Below are 19,774 nucleotides of genomic sequence, written 5' to 3'. Positions count from 1 at the left end.
GCTCAAACACATTTTTGGCAATTAGGAAAAACACTTAGGCTAGAGGTTAGCTTGAGGTTGTGTGTACATTGTTGTGCAACAAAACAAAATGGTGGTCCGTGGGGTTCCCATAGAATCAGCCCAACTATAGTCTCTCAGGCCAGTCTCTCTCTTTCACAGTCTTCGAATGCTCCACAGACGGTACTGTACTTCCGCCCGTTGAAATTTGGACAGAGGAAGTTGTCATCTTCCAAAGGGAAAAAAATGCTTCAGGGTTCAGACCGGAAGGAGGTTGGATGGCATTCGACCAAATCATAAGTGGGGAAATGAGCAGATATCCCACCTTATTTTGACCGGTCATCCTGGCTTATCTTTTGACCAACTTTGAGACCCCCGTAGAAGAGACGTGTAGGGGGATCATTTGTAATTTGCGGGAGCCAACGCGTCTGTCTCGAGAGACTAGCCTAACTATGGAGGTCACCAGTCAGCCAACGTTGACTGACCATGTGCTCTTGTTTCCAAACACTGTTTTTCTCTGCACGAATGCTGACGCCTCTAGCATTTTTTAAACAAACAGACGAAGAGACGATTTCTGACGTGGCGCTGATTGGTTCAAGGTCAACGAACACACACTATGAAATGCATGAAGTTGTACTTACCAGTATGTCCAATATTTAATATGGCTAATATCCCAGCTTACCAAGATTCTGTTGGTAGATATCGCTAACGGCGTCAGTTCAGCTGCCAATTATTCATATCACAAGTAGAAAGAGGCCCACACCTTCACTAAATAGGTTGAATTACATGCTAAAGTGTGTTGTAACAGGAACTGCCCTACATTGTTATACCGAGTGGCAACTAGCCTAAGCTCCCCCATTCTCTTGCAAGGCATTTAAACCCTGCCTAGGGACCTTAGCTTTGTGTTTCTCTGGCAGCTTAGCAAGAGGCAGGACCCCCCCCCCCCCCCCCACCCCCCATTACATTTGTGTGTTGGAAGAGAGAGTTAATTCCATTAGATGGAATTCTTCGATGTCATGGGCCAATGGCCACTGCAGGGGAGACGGATGTCTGCTGAGATGCTGTAAATCTTGAAGCTGAGCTCGGCCACAGCAGAACAGTGTGGTGGAGGCTTGTTTTATCTCATCCCTCTGGATAAGCAGTGCAGCAGTTAGAGCACACATTAAGTCTCACATTGACTCTGCCATCCCTTCTTCAGGCTTAAATCACTCTCCCAGTCGTCCTCTGACCTCTTTGTGAAGGTCAGCTTCCGCTCTCCTTTCACTCAGATGTTCTCCACCTGTTGAGCTTTTTTGCCATACGTTGGGGGGGGGGGGGGGGCATTAGCGTTGTGTATTTGAGCTTTGCACAGAAGCCCACGATTTTATGGAAAATCCAGTATAATCGTATACATGAAATGACATACCCTGCCCCTTGTGCTAATTGAAAAATATGACCAAGTCAGCATGCCTAGGCAACTGCATCAGAGCGTTTTAGTCGCTGATTGATTTTTGATATTTGATGTCCATCCATCTGTCCCACATTGTTTCCATGAGGAAGTGTTGCAAAGCAATCAAATCAATGAGAATGGGCAATACTTGACATAACCTCCTTTACACACCTTAATTGTACCCTGCTAACTTTGTTGCAACTAAGCACTTCCTGGTCCATGGTCATGGATCTTGATATTAATAATTATTTTTGATATTCATAATTCATTATTATTATTTTTTTTTATTGATTCTTATCCATTGGTAACTTCATACCTCATATCAACATTTCATGCTTACTCCGAATTTTAACCCCTCGAATGCCAGTTTACTGTACTTACTGTACAATAAAATTTACAGTAGAAAACACAAAATATGATTTTTTTTTCCCTTCCCATGAATGCCACCTGGTGGCGGGTGGTGGGATTATCATAGCTTTGGATTTGTCACATTTTTCGCGGAGGAATTATTTTCTTCCATCTTTTGAGAATTGCAAATTTGCATTTTTTAGCACTAAGCACACACTGGTCCATGGTCATGGATCTTGATATTAGTACTTATTTTTGATATTCATAATTAATTATTTTCTTATTTTTTATTGATTCTTATCCATTGGTAACATCATTCCTCATACCTCATATCCGTGGTTTGACATCTGGGTGAAGACACACGCTTGAACGACGCCATTAAGGCCATGAGCGAGATAGCACAGACGCTGGGCTCCACCTATGACGCTCTGACCGCCTCCCCGCCCGAGAGGCTCCTTCGCGGGCATCGGATTTACTGTGCCTCGGTGCTTAGCGCATACGTCAAACCGGAAGCCATGGAAAGCCCTTAGAACGCCAGATCATGACGATCTTAGAGATCTAGACTCAGTTTTCGACGCTGATTCCAGAAATGCCAGCCGCGAGTCTCTACAACGAACGCTCGCGGAGATACGATGTACTTTCAAATAAGGTAAATTTAACAAAAAAAACATTAAACTGCCCATTTTCGACTGCCAGCTAATTTTCACACAAAAAACACAAAATAGCTTCATTCCTCCATGAATCTCGGTCTAAAGGCTTCAAATGAGTAGTTTGCACCGGAATTCACATGACCTGGGAACCCTGTTGCCATGACGATCACTGTACTGTATATTTCATGTCAAACTGCATGCAATTGGTTGCTGTGCCAACACTGAGCAAATAGGGGGGGGGGGGGGGCAAACACAATAGAAACTACAAATTTGATGTATTGACTCGAGCTGAGAGGTGTAAGATCAGAAAAATAATTATTTTGGGGGAAAGTACCTGGGAGTCGAATTTTGTTTTTTGTTTTTTTTGCAAAATTAACATTGAAATCAATGGGAAAACTATGCAATGGATTTGATGACCGTACCTTAGGAGGAAGTTGAGGTTAATTTGAGTTTCTGGGTGCCAGGATGATTTTTTTCTAGTCCTGGCAAGGTGAATTACCATAATAAACCAAAAAGAAAACCTGGGCTGAATTTCAGACGTTTTCCGATACGCGATTACCGCTTAGATCCGGCCAGCCGGACCAGGAGGGTACAAGGGTTAAGTAAATGAAACATTTTACTGCAAGTGGCCAACTTTAGCCTGAGCCAGGAACACACTATCTCATCTCATTGACATGATTTGTTTTGCTATAGCAAGCTTTTTAAAAAACATGATACAGGAGAAAAAATTGCCCCCAAGATTTCGATAATTGAATATATTCATTCAATTAATTTAATTTCCATCTCTAACACACGCAGCATCTGCAAGCTGGTTGCCAGAAGAAGACGAAGAAGAACACACTCACACAAACAGCGCTGTTGTTCACACTACGCTTTAGTAAAGTTATGCACTAATTCGTATTTTTTAAAGGGCCCCCAGTTTTTAGACAGTGGGGTCAACAGTTGCCCCCAAAAAATTTTTTTTTAATTCCTACACTGGTCCCTTGTAGACTACACAACTGCTCATTCTAAAGGTGCTCTTATACTCGACCAAGCTCCGTGGGGGTGGGGCCCCGCGAGTCTCCGTGAGTCACCGTGCAGACCCCGCGCTGGGGCTGATGCCATTATACTCAGAAAGTGATCAGCATGTATTGTACAATGGTAAAGTGAGAACAGCCCGTGGAAAAGTCGCAATGAAACACTATTATGTGCAGTACTGAGTGCGCTTTCACTCTCAAACGACCGCACATCAGCACATGAAGGAATCACCAAACTTGTTTTTACTGAAAGCCGTTTTACTTCTCAGCCCTGATTGCCTACTCTGTGCTGCTTTTAATCTCTCTCAATAATGCTCTCAACACAACACATTTACTTGGTGAAATGACTAAAAACGAACAGTTGCAAATCAAAGTTTATAGCCTACCACATGGGTCAAGAAATGTGGCGAAAACACAGCTCAGTGTTCAGGGCTCAGTGGCTTGAAAGCAGACATGTTTGGAGAGAGGCCGTGCGTTGCTCGCGCTGTGAGAAAAAAAATCCGGCACACGGCGAGCGCCCGACGGAGGTAGCGAATAACCACGCCCAACAAATTTACGTCATTTGACGCGCCCGGCCCTCGCTCCACCCCCGCGCCCTTCACGGCAGGGTGAGCATAATACAAGCTTTAGGCAGAGGTGGGGTGCTGTGGACGCATGCAAAGGTGGTGCGGACGCATGCAGAGGTGGTGTGCTGTGGACGCATGCAGAGGTGGTGCGGACGCATGCATCATTTGTAGAGAAGGAGGTAAAACAAAAGAATGAACAGGCTAAGAGGGAGGCAAAACTGCAGATGGAAAAGCCTAACTGGGACACAGAGAGAGGAGCATGGACTCTTCAGATACAGGCAGCTGTGCTTTTTTCACTGACAGAGCCCTCGGAGGCAGCTAGAGAACTAGATGTTGGGCTGCCTTGTGCTAAAGTAAGCAAAGCATTGTCAGAAGAAGACATTGCTGAATGAACAAGTTGATATGTCAGAGTGCAGTCTAAACTGGACCGCCAGGCATTTCTTTGAAGCCATTCCACATCACAGGGTATAGGCCGTGTGTCCATCTAGCGTCTTTTTCCGACCGTTAAACGCTGGAAGTACGCTGGGAAGCGCTGATCTCAGCGCACAATATACAAGGAAGCAGTCTGAAACTAACGTTAGTTCAGTGCGGTAGTAGCTTGATAGCTGACAGCTAACATTAGCAAACAACACACATACAGTGATTTAGCTCAACACTCACCAGAAATATTAAGTGTCTAGCCAATCTGCTCCCACAATTGAGCCTTTCTGTCTCTGTTGCGATAGTTTCTCCATGATTAGTTGCCAGAAAAGGAGCATCCGACACCAGCGTCTTTCTGAAAAGTTAAAATATTTTCAGCTGGAAGCGCTGGGAGTCGTGCGCACAAAAACGCCGGAGCGCTGTGAAAATAGACGCTGGGCGCAGCGCACTTTCTCTAGACGTCCGCATACGGTCGCTCCTCATTGGAAACAACTGAAAAAAGACGCTGGACCTGAGGAAAAGACGCTAGGTCAACACAGGCCCTTAGCTTGACATCACCACCTCATGCTGATAAAAGCCTTGTCACATGGCAAACGCCAATGAATGCATGCTCTCTGGCAGACAGCATATCAAGCTTCCAAGAGTCGCTCCTGGACCCCCAAAGCTGAGTGCTGTCAAGAGTCAGACCCCCCACACAGACTTTGGTCAAAGTCCAGCGCTACTGGCCAGACCATGAACCCTGCAGCATAGTACTAAAAATATAATGGTGGACTAGGAAAGAGCTGTCCCGTTCACCACAAACCCTACCAACTCAGAAAATGCATAGGCGTCAGAGCAAAATCTCAACTCAACTCCCAAAGTACTGAGGACTGTGGTCAAGGCCAGACAGACAAATCCTTCTCTACGATTTGGCTGGTTAGAGTCTACCGACTGGGTCAGTTTGACAACGCTGTCAAGATGTTACACCACACTCATTAGCTAGCAGAGACTTCTTCAAGCTATTTGAACTCTGCAGCCACCCATGCTCACTCAGAACCTGTGTCGGAATTGCTGACATGCCTGTGAGTCTGGGAAAGGCAGCGCGGGCTACCAGATCATGTCAGAGGATGGAAATATAATTTGATAAGATTTGAGGTCTGAAAAATCAGCAGTGACTACATTTCATAGATTGACACAAATGGCCAAATCTCTCTCTTACTAGGGAATCAAAATCAGGCAGCAGATCAATGAATGCTGGATTCTGGTGGGTGGGTGAATTATGACTCGGAAAAATGCACAAAAATATCATCTCAAACCTTCATAGATTTCCGGGCGTGAAGATAATGAAAAGCACAGTGGCATTAATGCAATCCACATGTCTAGTATGTCTAGAGAATGCATGTCATTATAGCTAAAGTATTTCAGGTATTTAAAACAAGTACAGTTAAATAAATGGAGTAAGCAAACAAGCCTCTATGGCAAGGTTGGCAATTTTATACAATATACTTCTAATCTTAAGAACATGTTTCCATAATTTGAAACTGGAATTGTAGAGGTTAGCTAGCAGAACATGCTTCCGTATCATTCCTTCAATGATGCGTTTACCTGTTGGAGGCCCTGTGGCAAGAAACAGAAAATGAAAGATTTGCCCTTCAAACACCTAAACATACAGGAACTCTCTTAATCTTTGTGGGGTTGCGTGGTTTTGGACCTTGGACAGTTACTGCAAGATGGTCAGGACTCAGGACAAAGTGAAGCAAGAGGATGATACTGTAGAGATGATTAGTAGTGTGTAGAAGACTAGCTTGCTAGCCTGATATTCAGACTGAATGGTCAATTCGTAAGCTCATTTCCTCTTCAAGAAGAGCAATTTCACAACTGTGGATTGGGCGGGGCTTGGAAGGTCTGGACCCAGGCTACTAGCTTGCTATTCTCATCTCAATCTGTTGATTGTTGACCATCGCATCCACACTTTAGTATGGGATCACAAAAAGCTGTTTGTCATCCTGCTCCAGGAGCAGCTGCCCGTATGTCTGGCATGTCCATAGCGTCCTATGTGCTTGGGGTGAAAAGCAAATATACACTCTGCAGAATTCACCAACAGCTAAAACATACATTTGTACCTTTTTGATTTTTTTTTTAAACAGACATCTCTTCAATTTTCAACACATAAATTATAGCATGTTCCTCTAGTCTGGTTTTCTCTTTCTTGGCATAACGATTGGTTTTTAGAGCCAAAAATAAGAGAGACATTCTAAAACACTGTCCATTTAATACCCACCCTAAATGATGTGGCAGCATTCTTTATACCACTTCGATATTATACAGGTTATGCCTGTGTGTGCTTTGGGAATTTTATTTCACTGGCGCCTTGTCCGTCATATTGTTGATTTAGAAGACATTTGGTAACAAAGAGTGATATTTGAAACATCAATTTACCTGTTATTAATATTAGCATGTCTCTTGCTGTTGTTTCACCTCAACATATTCCACAGTTTTTGATGATGGACAGTAGCTAACTTGACTCATTTGAATATGAATGGGACATTATCATATTGATACAGTGCATTACAGTAACCCCACCACTATTATAATGTTTATTCTTGTTACACCTGTATGTGATACAGGCCTTTCAACGTGAGCCAATATTCAGATTCACTTGCGTCACAGCTGCAGTCTCAATCATCCGTTGGTTGCATTTGACACTGGTGGATTTAGACAGCGGGTGTGTTGACCTTGAAACACTAATTGTCTCAATAGTTTTTGATGTGTCTGTTGATTGATGATGAACAATAACGCCGCGTCGCTGCTCACTCGGGGCCATGCTGCGTCGACTTTTCTTGGAAAAAGTGCCGAGTGTTGAAAGGGGAAAGGCAACCTCCTCCCCAGAAGAAGAGGCATTTGTCGTCCACAACAATCCCCGGTTGCTACAACATCAGCGCCTTGATTTGTAGCTCTCTTGAGCCCAGGTGACAGCAGAGGGGAGGAATGTAGTTAGAAAGGCCATCAAACTCAAAGATAGTACTTAGCGACAACAGCTGGAGAAGGTGATGTGTGTTCCCCTCGTGTAGGGCCCCAGGACATCATCAGTCAGCATGCTGCATGTCACAGGCTGCAGCAAGGAGGCAGAGCAGGAGAGGTGAGGTGACTGGGCGACAGATGGAGGCAGAGCAGGAGAGGTGACTGGGTGACAGATGGAGGCAGAGCAGGAGAGGTGACTGGGTGACAGATGGAGGCAGAGCAGGAGAGGTGACTGGGTGACAGATCGAGGCAGAGCAGGAGAGGTGACTGGGTGACAGATGGAGGCAGAGCAGGAGAGGTGACTGGGCGACAGATGGAGGCAGAGCAGGAGAGGTGACTGGGTGACAGATGGAGGCAGAGCAGGAGAGGTGACTGGGTGACAGATGGAGGCAGAGCAGGAGAGGTGACTGGGTGACAGATGGAGGCAGAGCAGGAGAGGTGACTGGGTGACAGATGGAGGCAGAGCAGGAGAGGTGACTGGGTGACAGATGGAGGCAGAGCAGGAGAGGTGACTGGGTGACAGATGGAGGCAGAGCAGGAGAGGTGACTGGGTGACAGATGGAGGCAGAGCAGGAGAGGTGACTGGGTGACAGATGGAGGCAGAGCAGGAGAGGGGACTGGGTGACAGATGGAGGCAGAGCAGGAGAGGTGACTGGGTGACAGATGGAGGCAGAGCAGGAGAGGGGACTGGGTGACAGATGGAGGCAGAGCAGGAGAGGTGACTGGGTGACAGATGGAGGCAGAGCAGAAGAGGGGACTGGGTGACAGATGGAGGCAGAGCAGGAGAGGTGACTGGGTGACAGATGGAGGCAGAGCAGAAGAGGGGACTGGGTGACAGATGGAGGCAGAGCAGAAGAGGTGACTGGGTGACAGATGGAGGCAGAGCAGAAGAGGGGACTGGGTGACAGATGGAGGCAGAGCAGGAGAGGTGACTGGGTGACAGATGGAGGCAGAGCAGAAGAGGGGACTGGGTGACAGATGGAGGCAGAGCAGGAGAGGAGAGGTGACTGGGTGACAGATGGAGGCAGAGCAGGAGAGGTGACTGGGTGACAGATGGAGGCAGAGCAGGAGAGGAGAGGTGACTGGGTGACAGATGGAGGCAGAGCAGGAGAGGAGAGGTGACTGGGTGACAGATGGAGGCAGAGCAGGAGAGGAGAGGTGACTGGGCGAGACATGGAGGCAGAGCAGGAGAGGAGAGGTGACTGGGCAACAGATGGTGGGGGATCACTTGCTGCATTCATAAATGAAGGGAAAAGATGTGCACCTCCAGCAGCAGCAGGGCAGACTTCCGTGTCGACTGCAGGGAAGCGGAGAAGGAAAGAATGGCACCCACATTTTTCCAGGGTTGAGGTCAGCGATTGGAGTGATTATTTGGAGCCTTCATAGCCTAAAAGCTTCGTGGAACAAGAGTAATTGCATAATTTCCTGTACTGAAATGATAGCCGTCCACTCCAAACACCCTGTGGGACTCCAGCCTTTTTTTTACTAATTAACTTTTTCTCAGCTCCCGTTCCATCAGAGAACTCCCCAATTCATTTTCTCCATAGACATTTTGAAAAATCCTTATATAAAGTTTTGAAGGCCTGGAACCAAGCCAAGTCTGTGCTGTCAGGATGCATCACTACATGGTTTGGTAACTGCTCCTCCCAGAACAAGAAGGCACTGCACAGGGTGGTGAGGTGTGCGGAGCGCATCACTGGATCTGCTCTGCCTTCGCTCGAGGACATCTACACCAGGAGGTGTAGCACCAGAGCCAAGAGGATCATCAAGGACGGTTTGCACCCCCACCATGCCATCTTCCAGTGGCTTCCGTCTGGCAAGCGTCTCTGCTGCCTCAAAACAAGGACTGAGCGGCTGAGGAAGAGCTTCCTCCCACAAGCCATACGGAGCCTGAACTCCAAGTAGTTTTATCTGAACTTTATTCAGACTCCTTTTGCACTACATATAAAGACATTGCACTTTATGGACAAGCACAGTGTGCACTACAACTTAAATGTCCCTTAAATGCACTTTAACTGTCTTTCATGTGGTTCTAACTTTTTTTTAACCCTTTAACTTTTTTTTAACCTTTTATCATGTTTCTTTCTGTATTCTATTTTTTTCTACTGTACAGCAAAGTCATGGGCCGAGGCTTTTAAATTTCAATAAAGTTTCCTTGATCCTTGATCCTTGAACCAGCCACCTACTGAATCAAATCAAATCATTGTGGTAATTCTCTGATGGAACGGGAGCTGAGAAAAAGTGGGCGGGCACTGTTGAGCTGTATAGCAGTTGTTGCCATAGAGAGACGGCATGAGATAGACCACGCCCATCCCGGGGGAAAGCTCTCCATTCACTTCCATCCCCCCGTGTCATTTTTCCATGAATTAAACATCGCTAAAAGCTGTTGTGTGGTGGGGCTGCGCAGACAACAAATGTAAAAAAAAAACGTCAATTAACGTTTTTTTGTACTCCCGAGCAAAACAAGGAAGCCATTGAGAATTGGCGAGAAGAAAAATGTGGATCTAGCTGTCAAGGAAGTAAGTTGGAGTGTTCATCTTCCCTATATACAATCTTTTTGTGCAACACGCCACCATGCACGCGACATAGGAGAACGCCAGGATTGGAGGGGGGGGGGGGGGTTCTGTTTTCCCCCGTCTTGGGCGTGGCTTCTGAATGATGACGCGTTACGCAGTGTCTCTATAGGAGAACGCCAGGATTGGGGGGAGGGGGAGTTTTTGTTTCCCCCTGTTTTGGGCATAGTTTCTGAATGATGACGCGCTCCGCAGTGTGTCTCTATACCACGATAGAGCTGATAGTCTTGTTATGGAACTATGCTCCAAACTTATGACACAAGTGAAGCACCTTCCGCTGCGAGCAGGGCCACAATGGTAATTGAAGCTGACCAGTACAACCACCGTTTGATCTCAGTTGCCACTGAGCAGCTCCATTGGAGCGGTTGGGTTTAAGGGCCTTGCTCAAGGGCACCTCAGTGGTGGTAATGAGGGTGGGGCAAGTATTGATTGGAAGTGCTGAACAAGCAGACAATATACTATCTTTTAATTCAAACTAACTGAGGCTGTAAGTACTGAACAAGCAGAGAATATACTATATTTTAATTCAAACTAACTGAGGCTGTAAGTACTGAACAAGCAGAGAATATACTATCTTTTAATTCAAACTAACTGAGGCTGTAAGTACTGAACAAGCAGAGAATATACTATATTTTAATTCAAACTAACTGAGGCTGTAAGTACTGAACAAGCAGAGAATATACTATCTTTTAATTCAAACTAACTGAGTCTGTAAGTATTGAACAAGCAGAGAATATACTATCTTTTAATTCAAACTAACTGAGTCTGTAAGTATTGAACAAGCAGAGAATATACTATATTTTAATTCAAACTAACTGAGGCTGTAAGTACTGAACAAGCAGAGAATTTACGATCTTTTAATTCAAACTAACTGAGTCTGTAAGTATTGAACAAGCAGAGAATATACTATCTTTTAATTCAAACTAACTGAGGCTGTAAGTATTGAACAAGCAGAGAATATACTATATTTTAATTCAAACTAACTGAGGCTGTAAGTACTGAACAAGCAGAGAATATACTATCTTTTAATTCAAACTAACTGAGGCTGTAAGTACTGAACAAGCAGAGAATATACTATCTTTTAATTCAAACTAACTGAGGCTGTAAGTACTGAACAAGCAGAGAATATACTATCTTTTAATTCAAACTAACTGAGTCTGTAAGTATTGAACAAGCAGAGAATATCCTATCTTTTAATTCAAACTAACTGAGTCTGTAAGTATTGAACAAGCAGAGAATATACTATATTTTAATTCAAACTAACTGAGGCTGTAAGTACTGAACAAGCAGAGAATTTACGATCTTTTAATTCAAACTAACTGAGTCTGTAAGTATTGAACAAGCAGAGGATATACTATCTTTTAATTCAAACTAACTGAGGCTGTAAGTACTGAACAAGCAGAGAATTTACGATCTTTTAATTCAAACTAACTGAGGCTGTAAGTACTGAACAAGCAGAGAATTTACGATCTTTTAATTCAAACTAACTGAGTCTGTAAGTACTGAACAAGCAGAGAATATACTATCTTTTAATTCAAACTAACTGAGGCTGTAAGTACTGAACAAGCAGAGAATATACTATATTTTAATTCAAACTAACTGAGGCTGTAAGTACTGAACAAGCAGAGAATATACTATCTTTTAATTCAAACTAACTGAGGCTGTAAGTACTGAACAAGCAGAGAATATACTATCTTTTAATTCAAACTAACTGAGGCTGTAAGTACTGAACAAGCAGAGAATATACTATCTTTTAATTCAAACTAACTGAGTCTGTAAGTACTGAACAAGCAGAGAATATACTATCTTTTAATTCAAACTAACTGAGTCTGTAAGTATTGAACAAGCAGAGAATATACTATCTTTTAATTCAAACTAACTGAGGCTGTAAGTACTGAACAAGCAGAGAATATACTATATTTTAATTCAAACTAACTGAGGCTGTAAGTACTGAACAAGCAGAGAATATACTATATTTTAATTCAAACTGACTGAGGCTGTAAGTACTGAACAAGCAGAGAATATACTATATTTTAATTCAAACTAACTGAGGCTGTAAGTACTGAACAAGCAGAGAATATATTTTAATTCAAACTAACTGAGGCTGTAAGTACTGAACAAGCAGAGAATATATTTTAATTCAAACTAACTGAAGCTGTAAGTACTGAACAAGCAGAGAATATACTATCTTTTAATTCAAACTAACTGAGGCTGCTATGAAGTCGAGCACATAAATGACCAAGCAGCAATTGTAGTCTGGTATTCAAAAGGTTCAAGCTCAGCTGAGTTCACACTCAAGTCTCAGCATGTTGCTCTGAAGTGAAAATGTCCAAAAGGTGCAAACATTTATTTACTTTTTATTTGACTCCTACAGATACCTGGGCATACACATTGACAATAAACTGACTTGGAGCGTTCAGGTGGAGAGTGTATGCAGCAAGGTCCAACAGCGGCTGCACTTCCTTTCGCAGGCTGAGGGTGTTTGGCGTGAGCCAGAAGGTGCTGCTGCTCTTCTACCATGCCATAATAGAGAGCATCCTGCGGTACGGCATTTCAGCCTGGTTCGGCAACCTCAGTGTGCAGCTGAAAGCCCAAATCACTCAGCTGACACAGAGGGCCATGAAAATCCTGGGTGTCAGACAGCACCCCTCACTCCAGGCTGTCTTTGAAAAAACAATCATCCGACAGGCTCAAAAAATCTGCTCTGATCCCACCCATGTGCTCCACCACGAGTACCAGCTCCTCCCCTCTGGCAGGCGGCTACAGGGTCCCCAAATGCAGGTTAAACCGCTTTAAGAACTCTTTTGTCCCCTTGTCCATCAAACCCCTAAACAGTAGCTGAAGGCGTTTTTAACCTGTGTACTGTTTTTACTGCTATTTTAAAATTCTATTCGTCTTTATCTATTTTAATCTAAATATTGAAGACAAACAGTGTTGTGCAATTGGGGTAATGTGCAATTCTGTTCTTTTAGCAAATATATTTTTAAAATATTTTTAAAATCACAGACTATATTCGTTTTGACCTATTTTAATCTAAATACAGAAGGCTACAGTGTTGTGCAATCTGGGTAATGTGCAATTCTGTTTTTAGCAAATATATCTTTTATAATCTCTTTTATGCATTGGATTGTACTTTTTGGGCAGTGTGCAATTTTGCTAACTGCAATAGACCTGATGTATGTGCTGTATGTATTGTCTGTATGTACGTGTTGCCTGCCAAACAGCAGCCATAAGCTGTATGTCCAAGACAAATTTCCTTCGGGACAATAAAAGTCTATCTATCCTCCTATCCTTATTAATTTAGGCAATGTGAGTATTTGTATTACTATTACAACAGCACAAGGTGACATGTTCAAATGGGAGATTTGCTGTGGTAACAGCTTGTCCAAATGAATGAAGTAAGATTTCCTCTCTAGACTGTTGATTAAGTACATGTTAGACCCCTTGACGGCCTACGTCATGATTACGTCAGGTAATCATCATCAAGAGAGCATTGCTGTCAGGAATCAGGAAAGGTTAAAAAATATATAAAATCAACACCAACACGCTCGTAAAATGAGGTTACCTGCACGATGCATTACTAATTTTGAGCCTGTGATCTCATTACAATAATATTACTGTCTCATTTGTACACACCGGTATTCCCACTATTCTCACACCGGCCCTTTCCGAGATAATGCTCCACAGTTAATAGTAGAGCAACAGAGCACTCATAGCATGGCACCCCTTGATAAATGACAGACACTGGACTTCTGTGTTACATCATTTAGTTTGTCCTACGCAATGTCTCATTGCAGCGAGTCAGAATTGCCGTAGCTTAAGCTAGACGACTCGGGTGAAGCTGTCCCAGGGTTTGCGCGTGACATCACAGTTTGTTGTGGAAAAACGAAGGAGAGTTAGCCAGCCAGCCAGCAGACTACGCTCACTGTCTGCCACTCTGTGACTTCACAGCCTGTGCGTCTGAGCGCGGACATTTTCAGGAGCACATTAACAACTTCAGACACTAATGTCAACATGTTGATTGTCTCTCCTTTCATTCATTATAGTCCCTGGTGGTGAGAGACTATTTCGCACAAAGAGGAGGACGGTGTGGTGGAAAACTGTTTCCCAGCATTGCCATCGACCCTGTGCATTTACTCTCTCCACCTACTCCCTGGTCATGCCTCTTTATGTCTGGTTCCAGCAGTGTACAGTAGTGCACCTCTGTTCACTTCTCTATTTTAGGCCCTCATGCTCCTATGTAAGACAGGCCCTTTGTAGTAGAATTTTGACTTATAATTCAACAGTTTAGTGAAAGAAGTGCACGAATATGACACAGTCTGGTGAAAGGAGTAACAAGTAGGCAACCGTGAAAACGCACAAATCAAGATAAAAGGTTGTTTATTTTATTTTATTTTATTTCACTCATATTAATTAGACAAGTTTAGATGTTGAAGAGAACGCACTCAATATAACAAAACAGTTTTAGGATCACTAAATACTAGTCTTGCTTGCCAGACCGGGAGAGAGTCTGGCTGTTCATACCTCCACTCTGGGCTAGCGGGGGGGAAAAGGCTCCGTTATCTTTACAACCATCCACCGAAAGTACCAAGCAGGCCTGCTTTATTGCACAATCCAAATCTTTGTCAAAACGTGCCATTTTCAGCTTGTAGCAACGCTAGCTCGCTAGCTATAGTTGTTGTTGTTTCACAGCGGCGGGGGCATTTGAGAGCGACACGCAGGAAATCCATAAATGGTCGGCACCAATGGCAGAGCTTAGACCCGCAGCCTGCTTCCAGGCAGTCAGACTAACTAAATAAAATCACTAAAGACAAGGTAAGCTTGGGTCAGGCCAAACCAAACTTGTTCACCAACATTCAGGACTTTCATTTTCTCTGAATGTTGCTTTTAGGAGTACGAACACTCAAATAAGCATCTCTTCTTCAACTACTTTCAGATTTCAATGTATGACGCATCATTTGAAAGCGTACAATCTGCACTTTCATAATCTATATTTTTTTTACCCTTGGCCTACTTCTACTTGTTACCCAAAACCCTGTTACATAAGTGAATGTTCCCAGTGTCTGTTTAGGTTTGATGGTGTCTCTCCTTGCCTGGGAGTAATCAATGACATAAGGTTTACTGTAGGTGTTGCAATGGGGCTGCAATAAAGTAGGCCGCCTCTGAGCATGATAGAGTGAGAGGTCACGAGGTTAGGGCTCCTGTATGCTGCATGCCTTGTGAGAGTTGCCTCTAGTATGGATCCATGCAGAGAGCATGTCAGTCAGAGATGAGAAGACCCGGCTGTTTTCGCCCCACCTCTTATATTATCATGTCTCCCATCATGCACGGCAGCAACAGTCACAGCTTGAGCAGCTTGACTTCCTTTTATCTTTTCTCTCTGATCGTGTTCCGCTCATTTTCTCCACGGCTCATCTGTCAAGTGTCTGAAACGAGATGAAGCAATGGTCATTTTTTATGCCTCCGCTAGCGACAGCCGTGGCCGGAGGCATTATGTTTTCGGATTGTCTGTATTGTGCGCGTCCCGTTCTCGCTAACGCGATATCTCAGGAGACGCCTTGAGGGGCATTTCGTCAAAAATTTGCCATGAACGTCCACTTGGACTCGAGGATGAACCGATTGGATTTTGGTGGGTCAAAGTTCAAGGTCACGGTGTGACCTCACGTCCGTCCCGTTCTCACGGACACGATATCTGAGGAACGTGTGGTGGAGGGAATTTCATTACATCTGGCACAGACGTCCACTTGGAACCAGGGATGTAACGGGACATCGCGAGACAGTTAAAAGTCGATACAAATGTGTGAAGATTCAAATTGTGAGATGAAAAATGAATTGTGATGCTTTTTTTTTTCAGTTTTTATTTTACAAAGAAAATTAAATATGCATTCATTGCAAAGTTTGTGTTTTGCAGTTATACCCTACCTCAGAAATAAAAGATAAGATGAGACCATATTGTGAATCATATCGAATCGTGAGTTGAGTGTATGATTACACTTGGAACTGATTATTTAGTGGTCAAACGTCAAAGTTACTGTGACCTCACAAAATACATTTTTGGTTATAAGTGTATTATTATTATTGTATTATTATTATTAATGTAGTATAATAGTAGTACAGTATATGTAGTATATAGTATTGTATAGTAATTTCTCTCTTGTTCCTCCAGGTGATAAGAAGCCATCCAATGAGGCTGTGGCGGAGTATCTGGAGGGACGGAAGAAGTACGAACACCAAAGGAAACAGAAGTTGAAGAAAGGTTCACCCAGAGAACAGCAGGTAAAAGAACTCAAATAGCTCATTATTCACTTGACTTGTACTGCAGATTGTTTCAGTAGACAGAATGGCCACAGTTAAGAATGGCCCAGTTCTGTTAATAATGTCTGAGCTTTTTGTTTGATAGACACTGGCCCTACTAGATCGCTTCAAGTCCAAGCTGTCAACAGCCATCACTGAAGCCCCAGTAGAGGAGGAGGACGTGGAGGAGCTTGGAGAGGATGAAGACAGAGGATGGTCAGTGGGCTCCATATGAGAAAATAAGTTGCCTTTTTGGTTTTGGTATTTAGCTTGTTAGCTAAAATCAAAATCTAATTCGCCTTAGTAAGATTAATTAAACATGCTACAACGTGAAAGTCCTCGCCGTATGCGTCGAGGGCTGCACCGCGGCTCGGCACAGCCTGCGTGCAGCTCCCCGAAAATGTGACTCGACGCAGCTGACGTGAAAAGCGCAAGTATAATTTAATGTTGAGATGGGGAGATAACAGGAGAGCGTGAAAGCTATTACCAAGTATATGCACTACATTATCTCCTTGGGCTAACTTATAATCATTGAAATCCTAGTGAAATCACACAATTTACTCATTTTGCTGGGGACTCCCCCTGTTCGAGTATATAGGTTTAGCTGCCGTCGGCAAGGCTCCAAGTCGAGGCTGAGGTTGTAGCATGTCCGATGTCTCCGATTTTGAATAGGAAATCAAATGTTATCTATGTCACCAATCAACTTATATTAGCTCATCAAATCCCAGTAAAGTCAGCTCACCACGCATTCCCTGGAAATCGACATTGCAAGCCACAAGGTATAACTCAATCAGTTTGATAAGCTATGGTAGATAAAGAAATAATGGGTCATGTATGGTTTTTATATCTGTAAAGTTGAATCTCCAACAACAAACTTGAAAAAGGAGAGATACTAAAGTTTAATGTGTATGCAGCTCATTTTTCTTAGTTAGTCATGTGCACAATACCGAGACCCATGCTAATCATGAAAGCGTCGTGTAGCTTATAGTGCGATTGCTTTGGCTAATTCTGAACAAACAGCATTTCAGTATGCAGTTCACTTGAAAGACCATCTTCCTCTGAAGCTCACTTGACACTGAAGCTACTGTATGGCTGAGTCCATTTAGGCCCACACACCGTTTTTGACAACTATCACTATTAGCATAGCCATGTTCTCTTTCTCAGGTAAGTCTTGATGCTTTGTCGCATGCTTTTAAGTTTTCACTATGTAGAACCTTACATGTACATAGATTAAAAAAACAAAAACAGATTAAGCTGTTGTGAAACCTTGTTTTTTCACATTCTTATTGGGTTAGATTGTCTGTTACTACAGTACTTTACTTGAGGATTTATGACCTTTCTCTGCAATTAATGTAATTTCATACCAACCGAAATTAACAGGAATATTTGTGCCAGTAGTGCATTGTTCAGTGAATAAGCCTGCATGCAGTGACGCATGTTCTAAACGTTGTTATAGTGTAGATTAGAAGGTACTAGAGGGGCTACACTGAATTACCAAAGAGACAATAAAATAACTGCCTTGTCAGCGATGTTGCTAGGCCCTAAATCACAAGACACTCTCTAGCAAATATTAGTAGCAGCACTCAACAGCATGTGAGCACACACACACACACCACAGTCCTCTCTGCTCCTGGAGAGGTCACAGGTCAGGTGGAGAGGTCACAGGTCAGGAAACAGTTTGGCCAACACACGGCTTTGTGGACTGGGAAGTTCAAGCATGAGGAGTCGGCACCTGGAGGCACCTTTCACTTGCTTCTGCCCAGTTTACATTCTGTTATCGCTGACGGTAACTCCATGGAACATGGTGAACGCGGAAAAAAAAAAGTTGGATTATTATCGTAAGAAGAGCGTAGATGAGACTAATGGTCAAAGATGATGATAATAAATAAAAAAAAAATCATGATTCTACCTGATAATTGTAACTGCAGAAAAAGTCCCACCTCAGACTGGGGAAGATGGAGCTGGCCTTGGACAGACCCCGTAGCTTTCTCCAAACACTAATAAGATGTGTGTGAAAGTTCAAGTTGTGTGCATGCGTGTGTCAAGTTGGGATTTCAGCCCACAGTCACCAGATTGGCCATCAGGAAATGGACCCTGACACTGTGTTTTCCTCTCATATTCTGTTTTTCACCAAAGATCTCAAAGCCTAACTATATAGAGTGGGGCTTTGAAATGAATACCATGTGTTTGAATTCGAGGAAAGTGTCTGTGTGCGAGAGATTTAGAATAACAAAACCTGTAGTTGCTATTAGTCTCGAGGAGGAGCTCCCTTGAAGTCGTCTGTGTGTGTGTGTGTGTGTGTGTGCGTGTGTGTCTGTGTGTGTGTGCGTGTGTGCGGGGGGGGGGGCTAATGAATTTGAGAGAACCCTTGGCCGGCCTGAGAGCCTCTCCCAGGCATAGACACCTCACTGTGCTGCCGCCCGCCAGGTACGGGGAGGCGGGAGCGACAGGCCCAGTAGCATAGCGGTCCTAGAAAAACAGCAGTGGGGAAGTCAGTGCCACTCTAGGAGCACTGTGAACAGAATGTGGGTTACAACAGGTCAGACACTGGAAGTCAGGTCTGGGCCAGAGGAGGTAAACTATTCCATCTGTGTCTGTGTCTACAAATTCTAACTCTCTCCCGCTACAGCACCCCCCCCCCCCCCCGCCCACCCCGCCGTCTCTGCTAACACACACAAACTCCACACACTCTCGTTGCAAAAGTCTGCACTCATTGCATAGACCCCCCCCCCCCCCCCCATTGCACTCACCCTCCCTTCTGTACCCTACGTTAATTCCCACCTCCTACTTGAGGGGGGGGGGGGGGGGAAGTACAAGGAAAATAAATTGAGGAAAGGCTTCTGTAGCCTTGCATCATGGCAGCAGGGAGTAGTTTTGATAAGCGGGAGGTTTCTCGATGGCCGGCAGGTTGTCATCACTGAGACTGCTAGACAAATTATCAGAGGCGGGCCGCTTGCACGGCAGGAGTCCTCAGGGTCTGCCAGAGTCTAGCCATGACATTCTAGATGAGCTGTCACAACTCTTGCCCATTTCAAATGAACACAGGAGGAGAGAGTGCGCAGCGCACACAGGCAAAACAACACACACTCGCGCGCGCACTCACGCGAAGGCACACACACACTAACACAGCCACACTTTCTGCCTGTGCACACACGGCGGAGAAATGGGCAGACAGACACATACCACATGTTATCCATACTAGACAAGGCATCAAATACAAAATATTTTGTTTAACACACTCGTGATTTCTTTTTGTTTGATTCGCCAAAGCTCAATAAAACACACTTGTGCACGTCGGCACAATCCCCACGCTCAGACAAACACTATGAGGTCTACTTCATCCAAGGACATGTTTAAATGTGATTTCTTTAACAGATAAGAAAGACCTGTTGATCATCAACTTTAACTCTGTCTGGATGGAACCTCAAGTTAGTCTGGAAAGCAGGTTCTACCAATTTGAACCTAAACTAAACCAAACTAC

The 19,774-nt window shown here is 44.0% G+C and overlaps 1 protein-coding gene across 1 annotated transcript in view; it reads left to right on the top strand.

Moving 5' to 3' along the window:
* Window positions 1-19,774, top strand: part of cwc27 (CWC27 spliceosome associated cyclophilin) — a 59,772-nt gene that overhangs the window by 33,693 nt on the left and 6,305 nt on the right. Inside the window, exons 12-13 of the mRNA XM_083641941.1 lie at window positions 16,166-16,275; window positions 16,400-16,509. Coding sequence (XP_083498067.1) covers window positions 16,166-16,275; window positions 16,400-16,509 — 220 coding nt within the window. The remainder of the gene's footprint in view (window positions 1-16,165; window positions 16,276-16,399; window positions 16,510-19,774) is intronic.

Source organism: Poromitra crassiceps (assembly GCF_964638095.1).
Source record: "Poromitra crassiceps genome assembly, chromosome: 8".
Classification (NCBI taxonomy): Eukaryota; Metazoa; Chordata; class Actinopteri; order Beryciformes; family Melamphaidae; genus Poromitra; species Poromitra crassiceps.
Note: the sequence above shows the minus strand (reverse complement) of the source record. Positions and strands in the feature narration are given on the sequence as shown.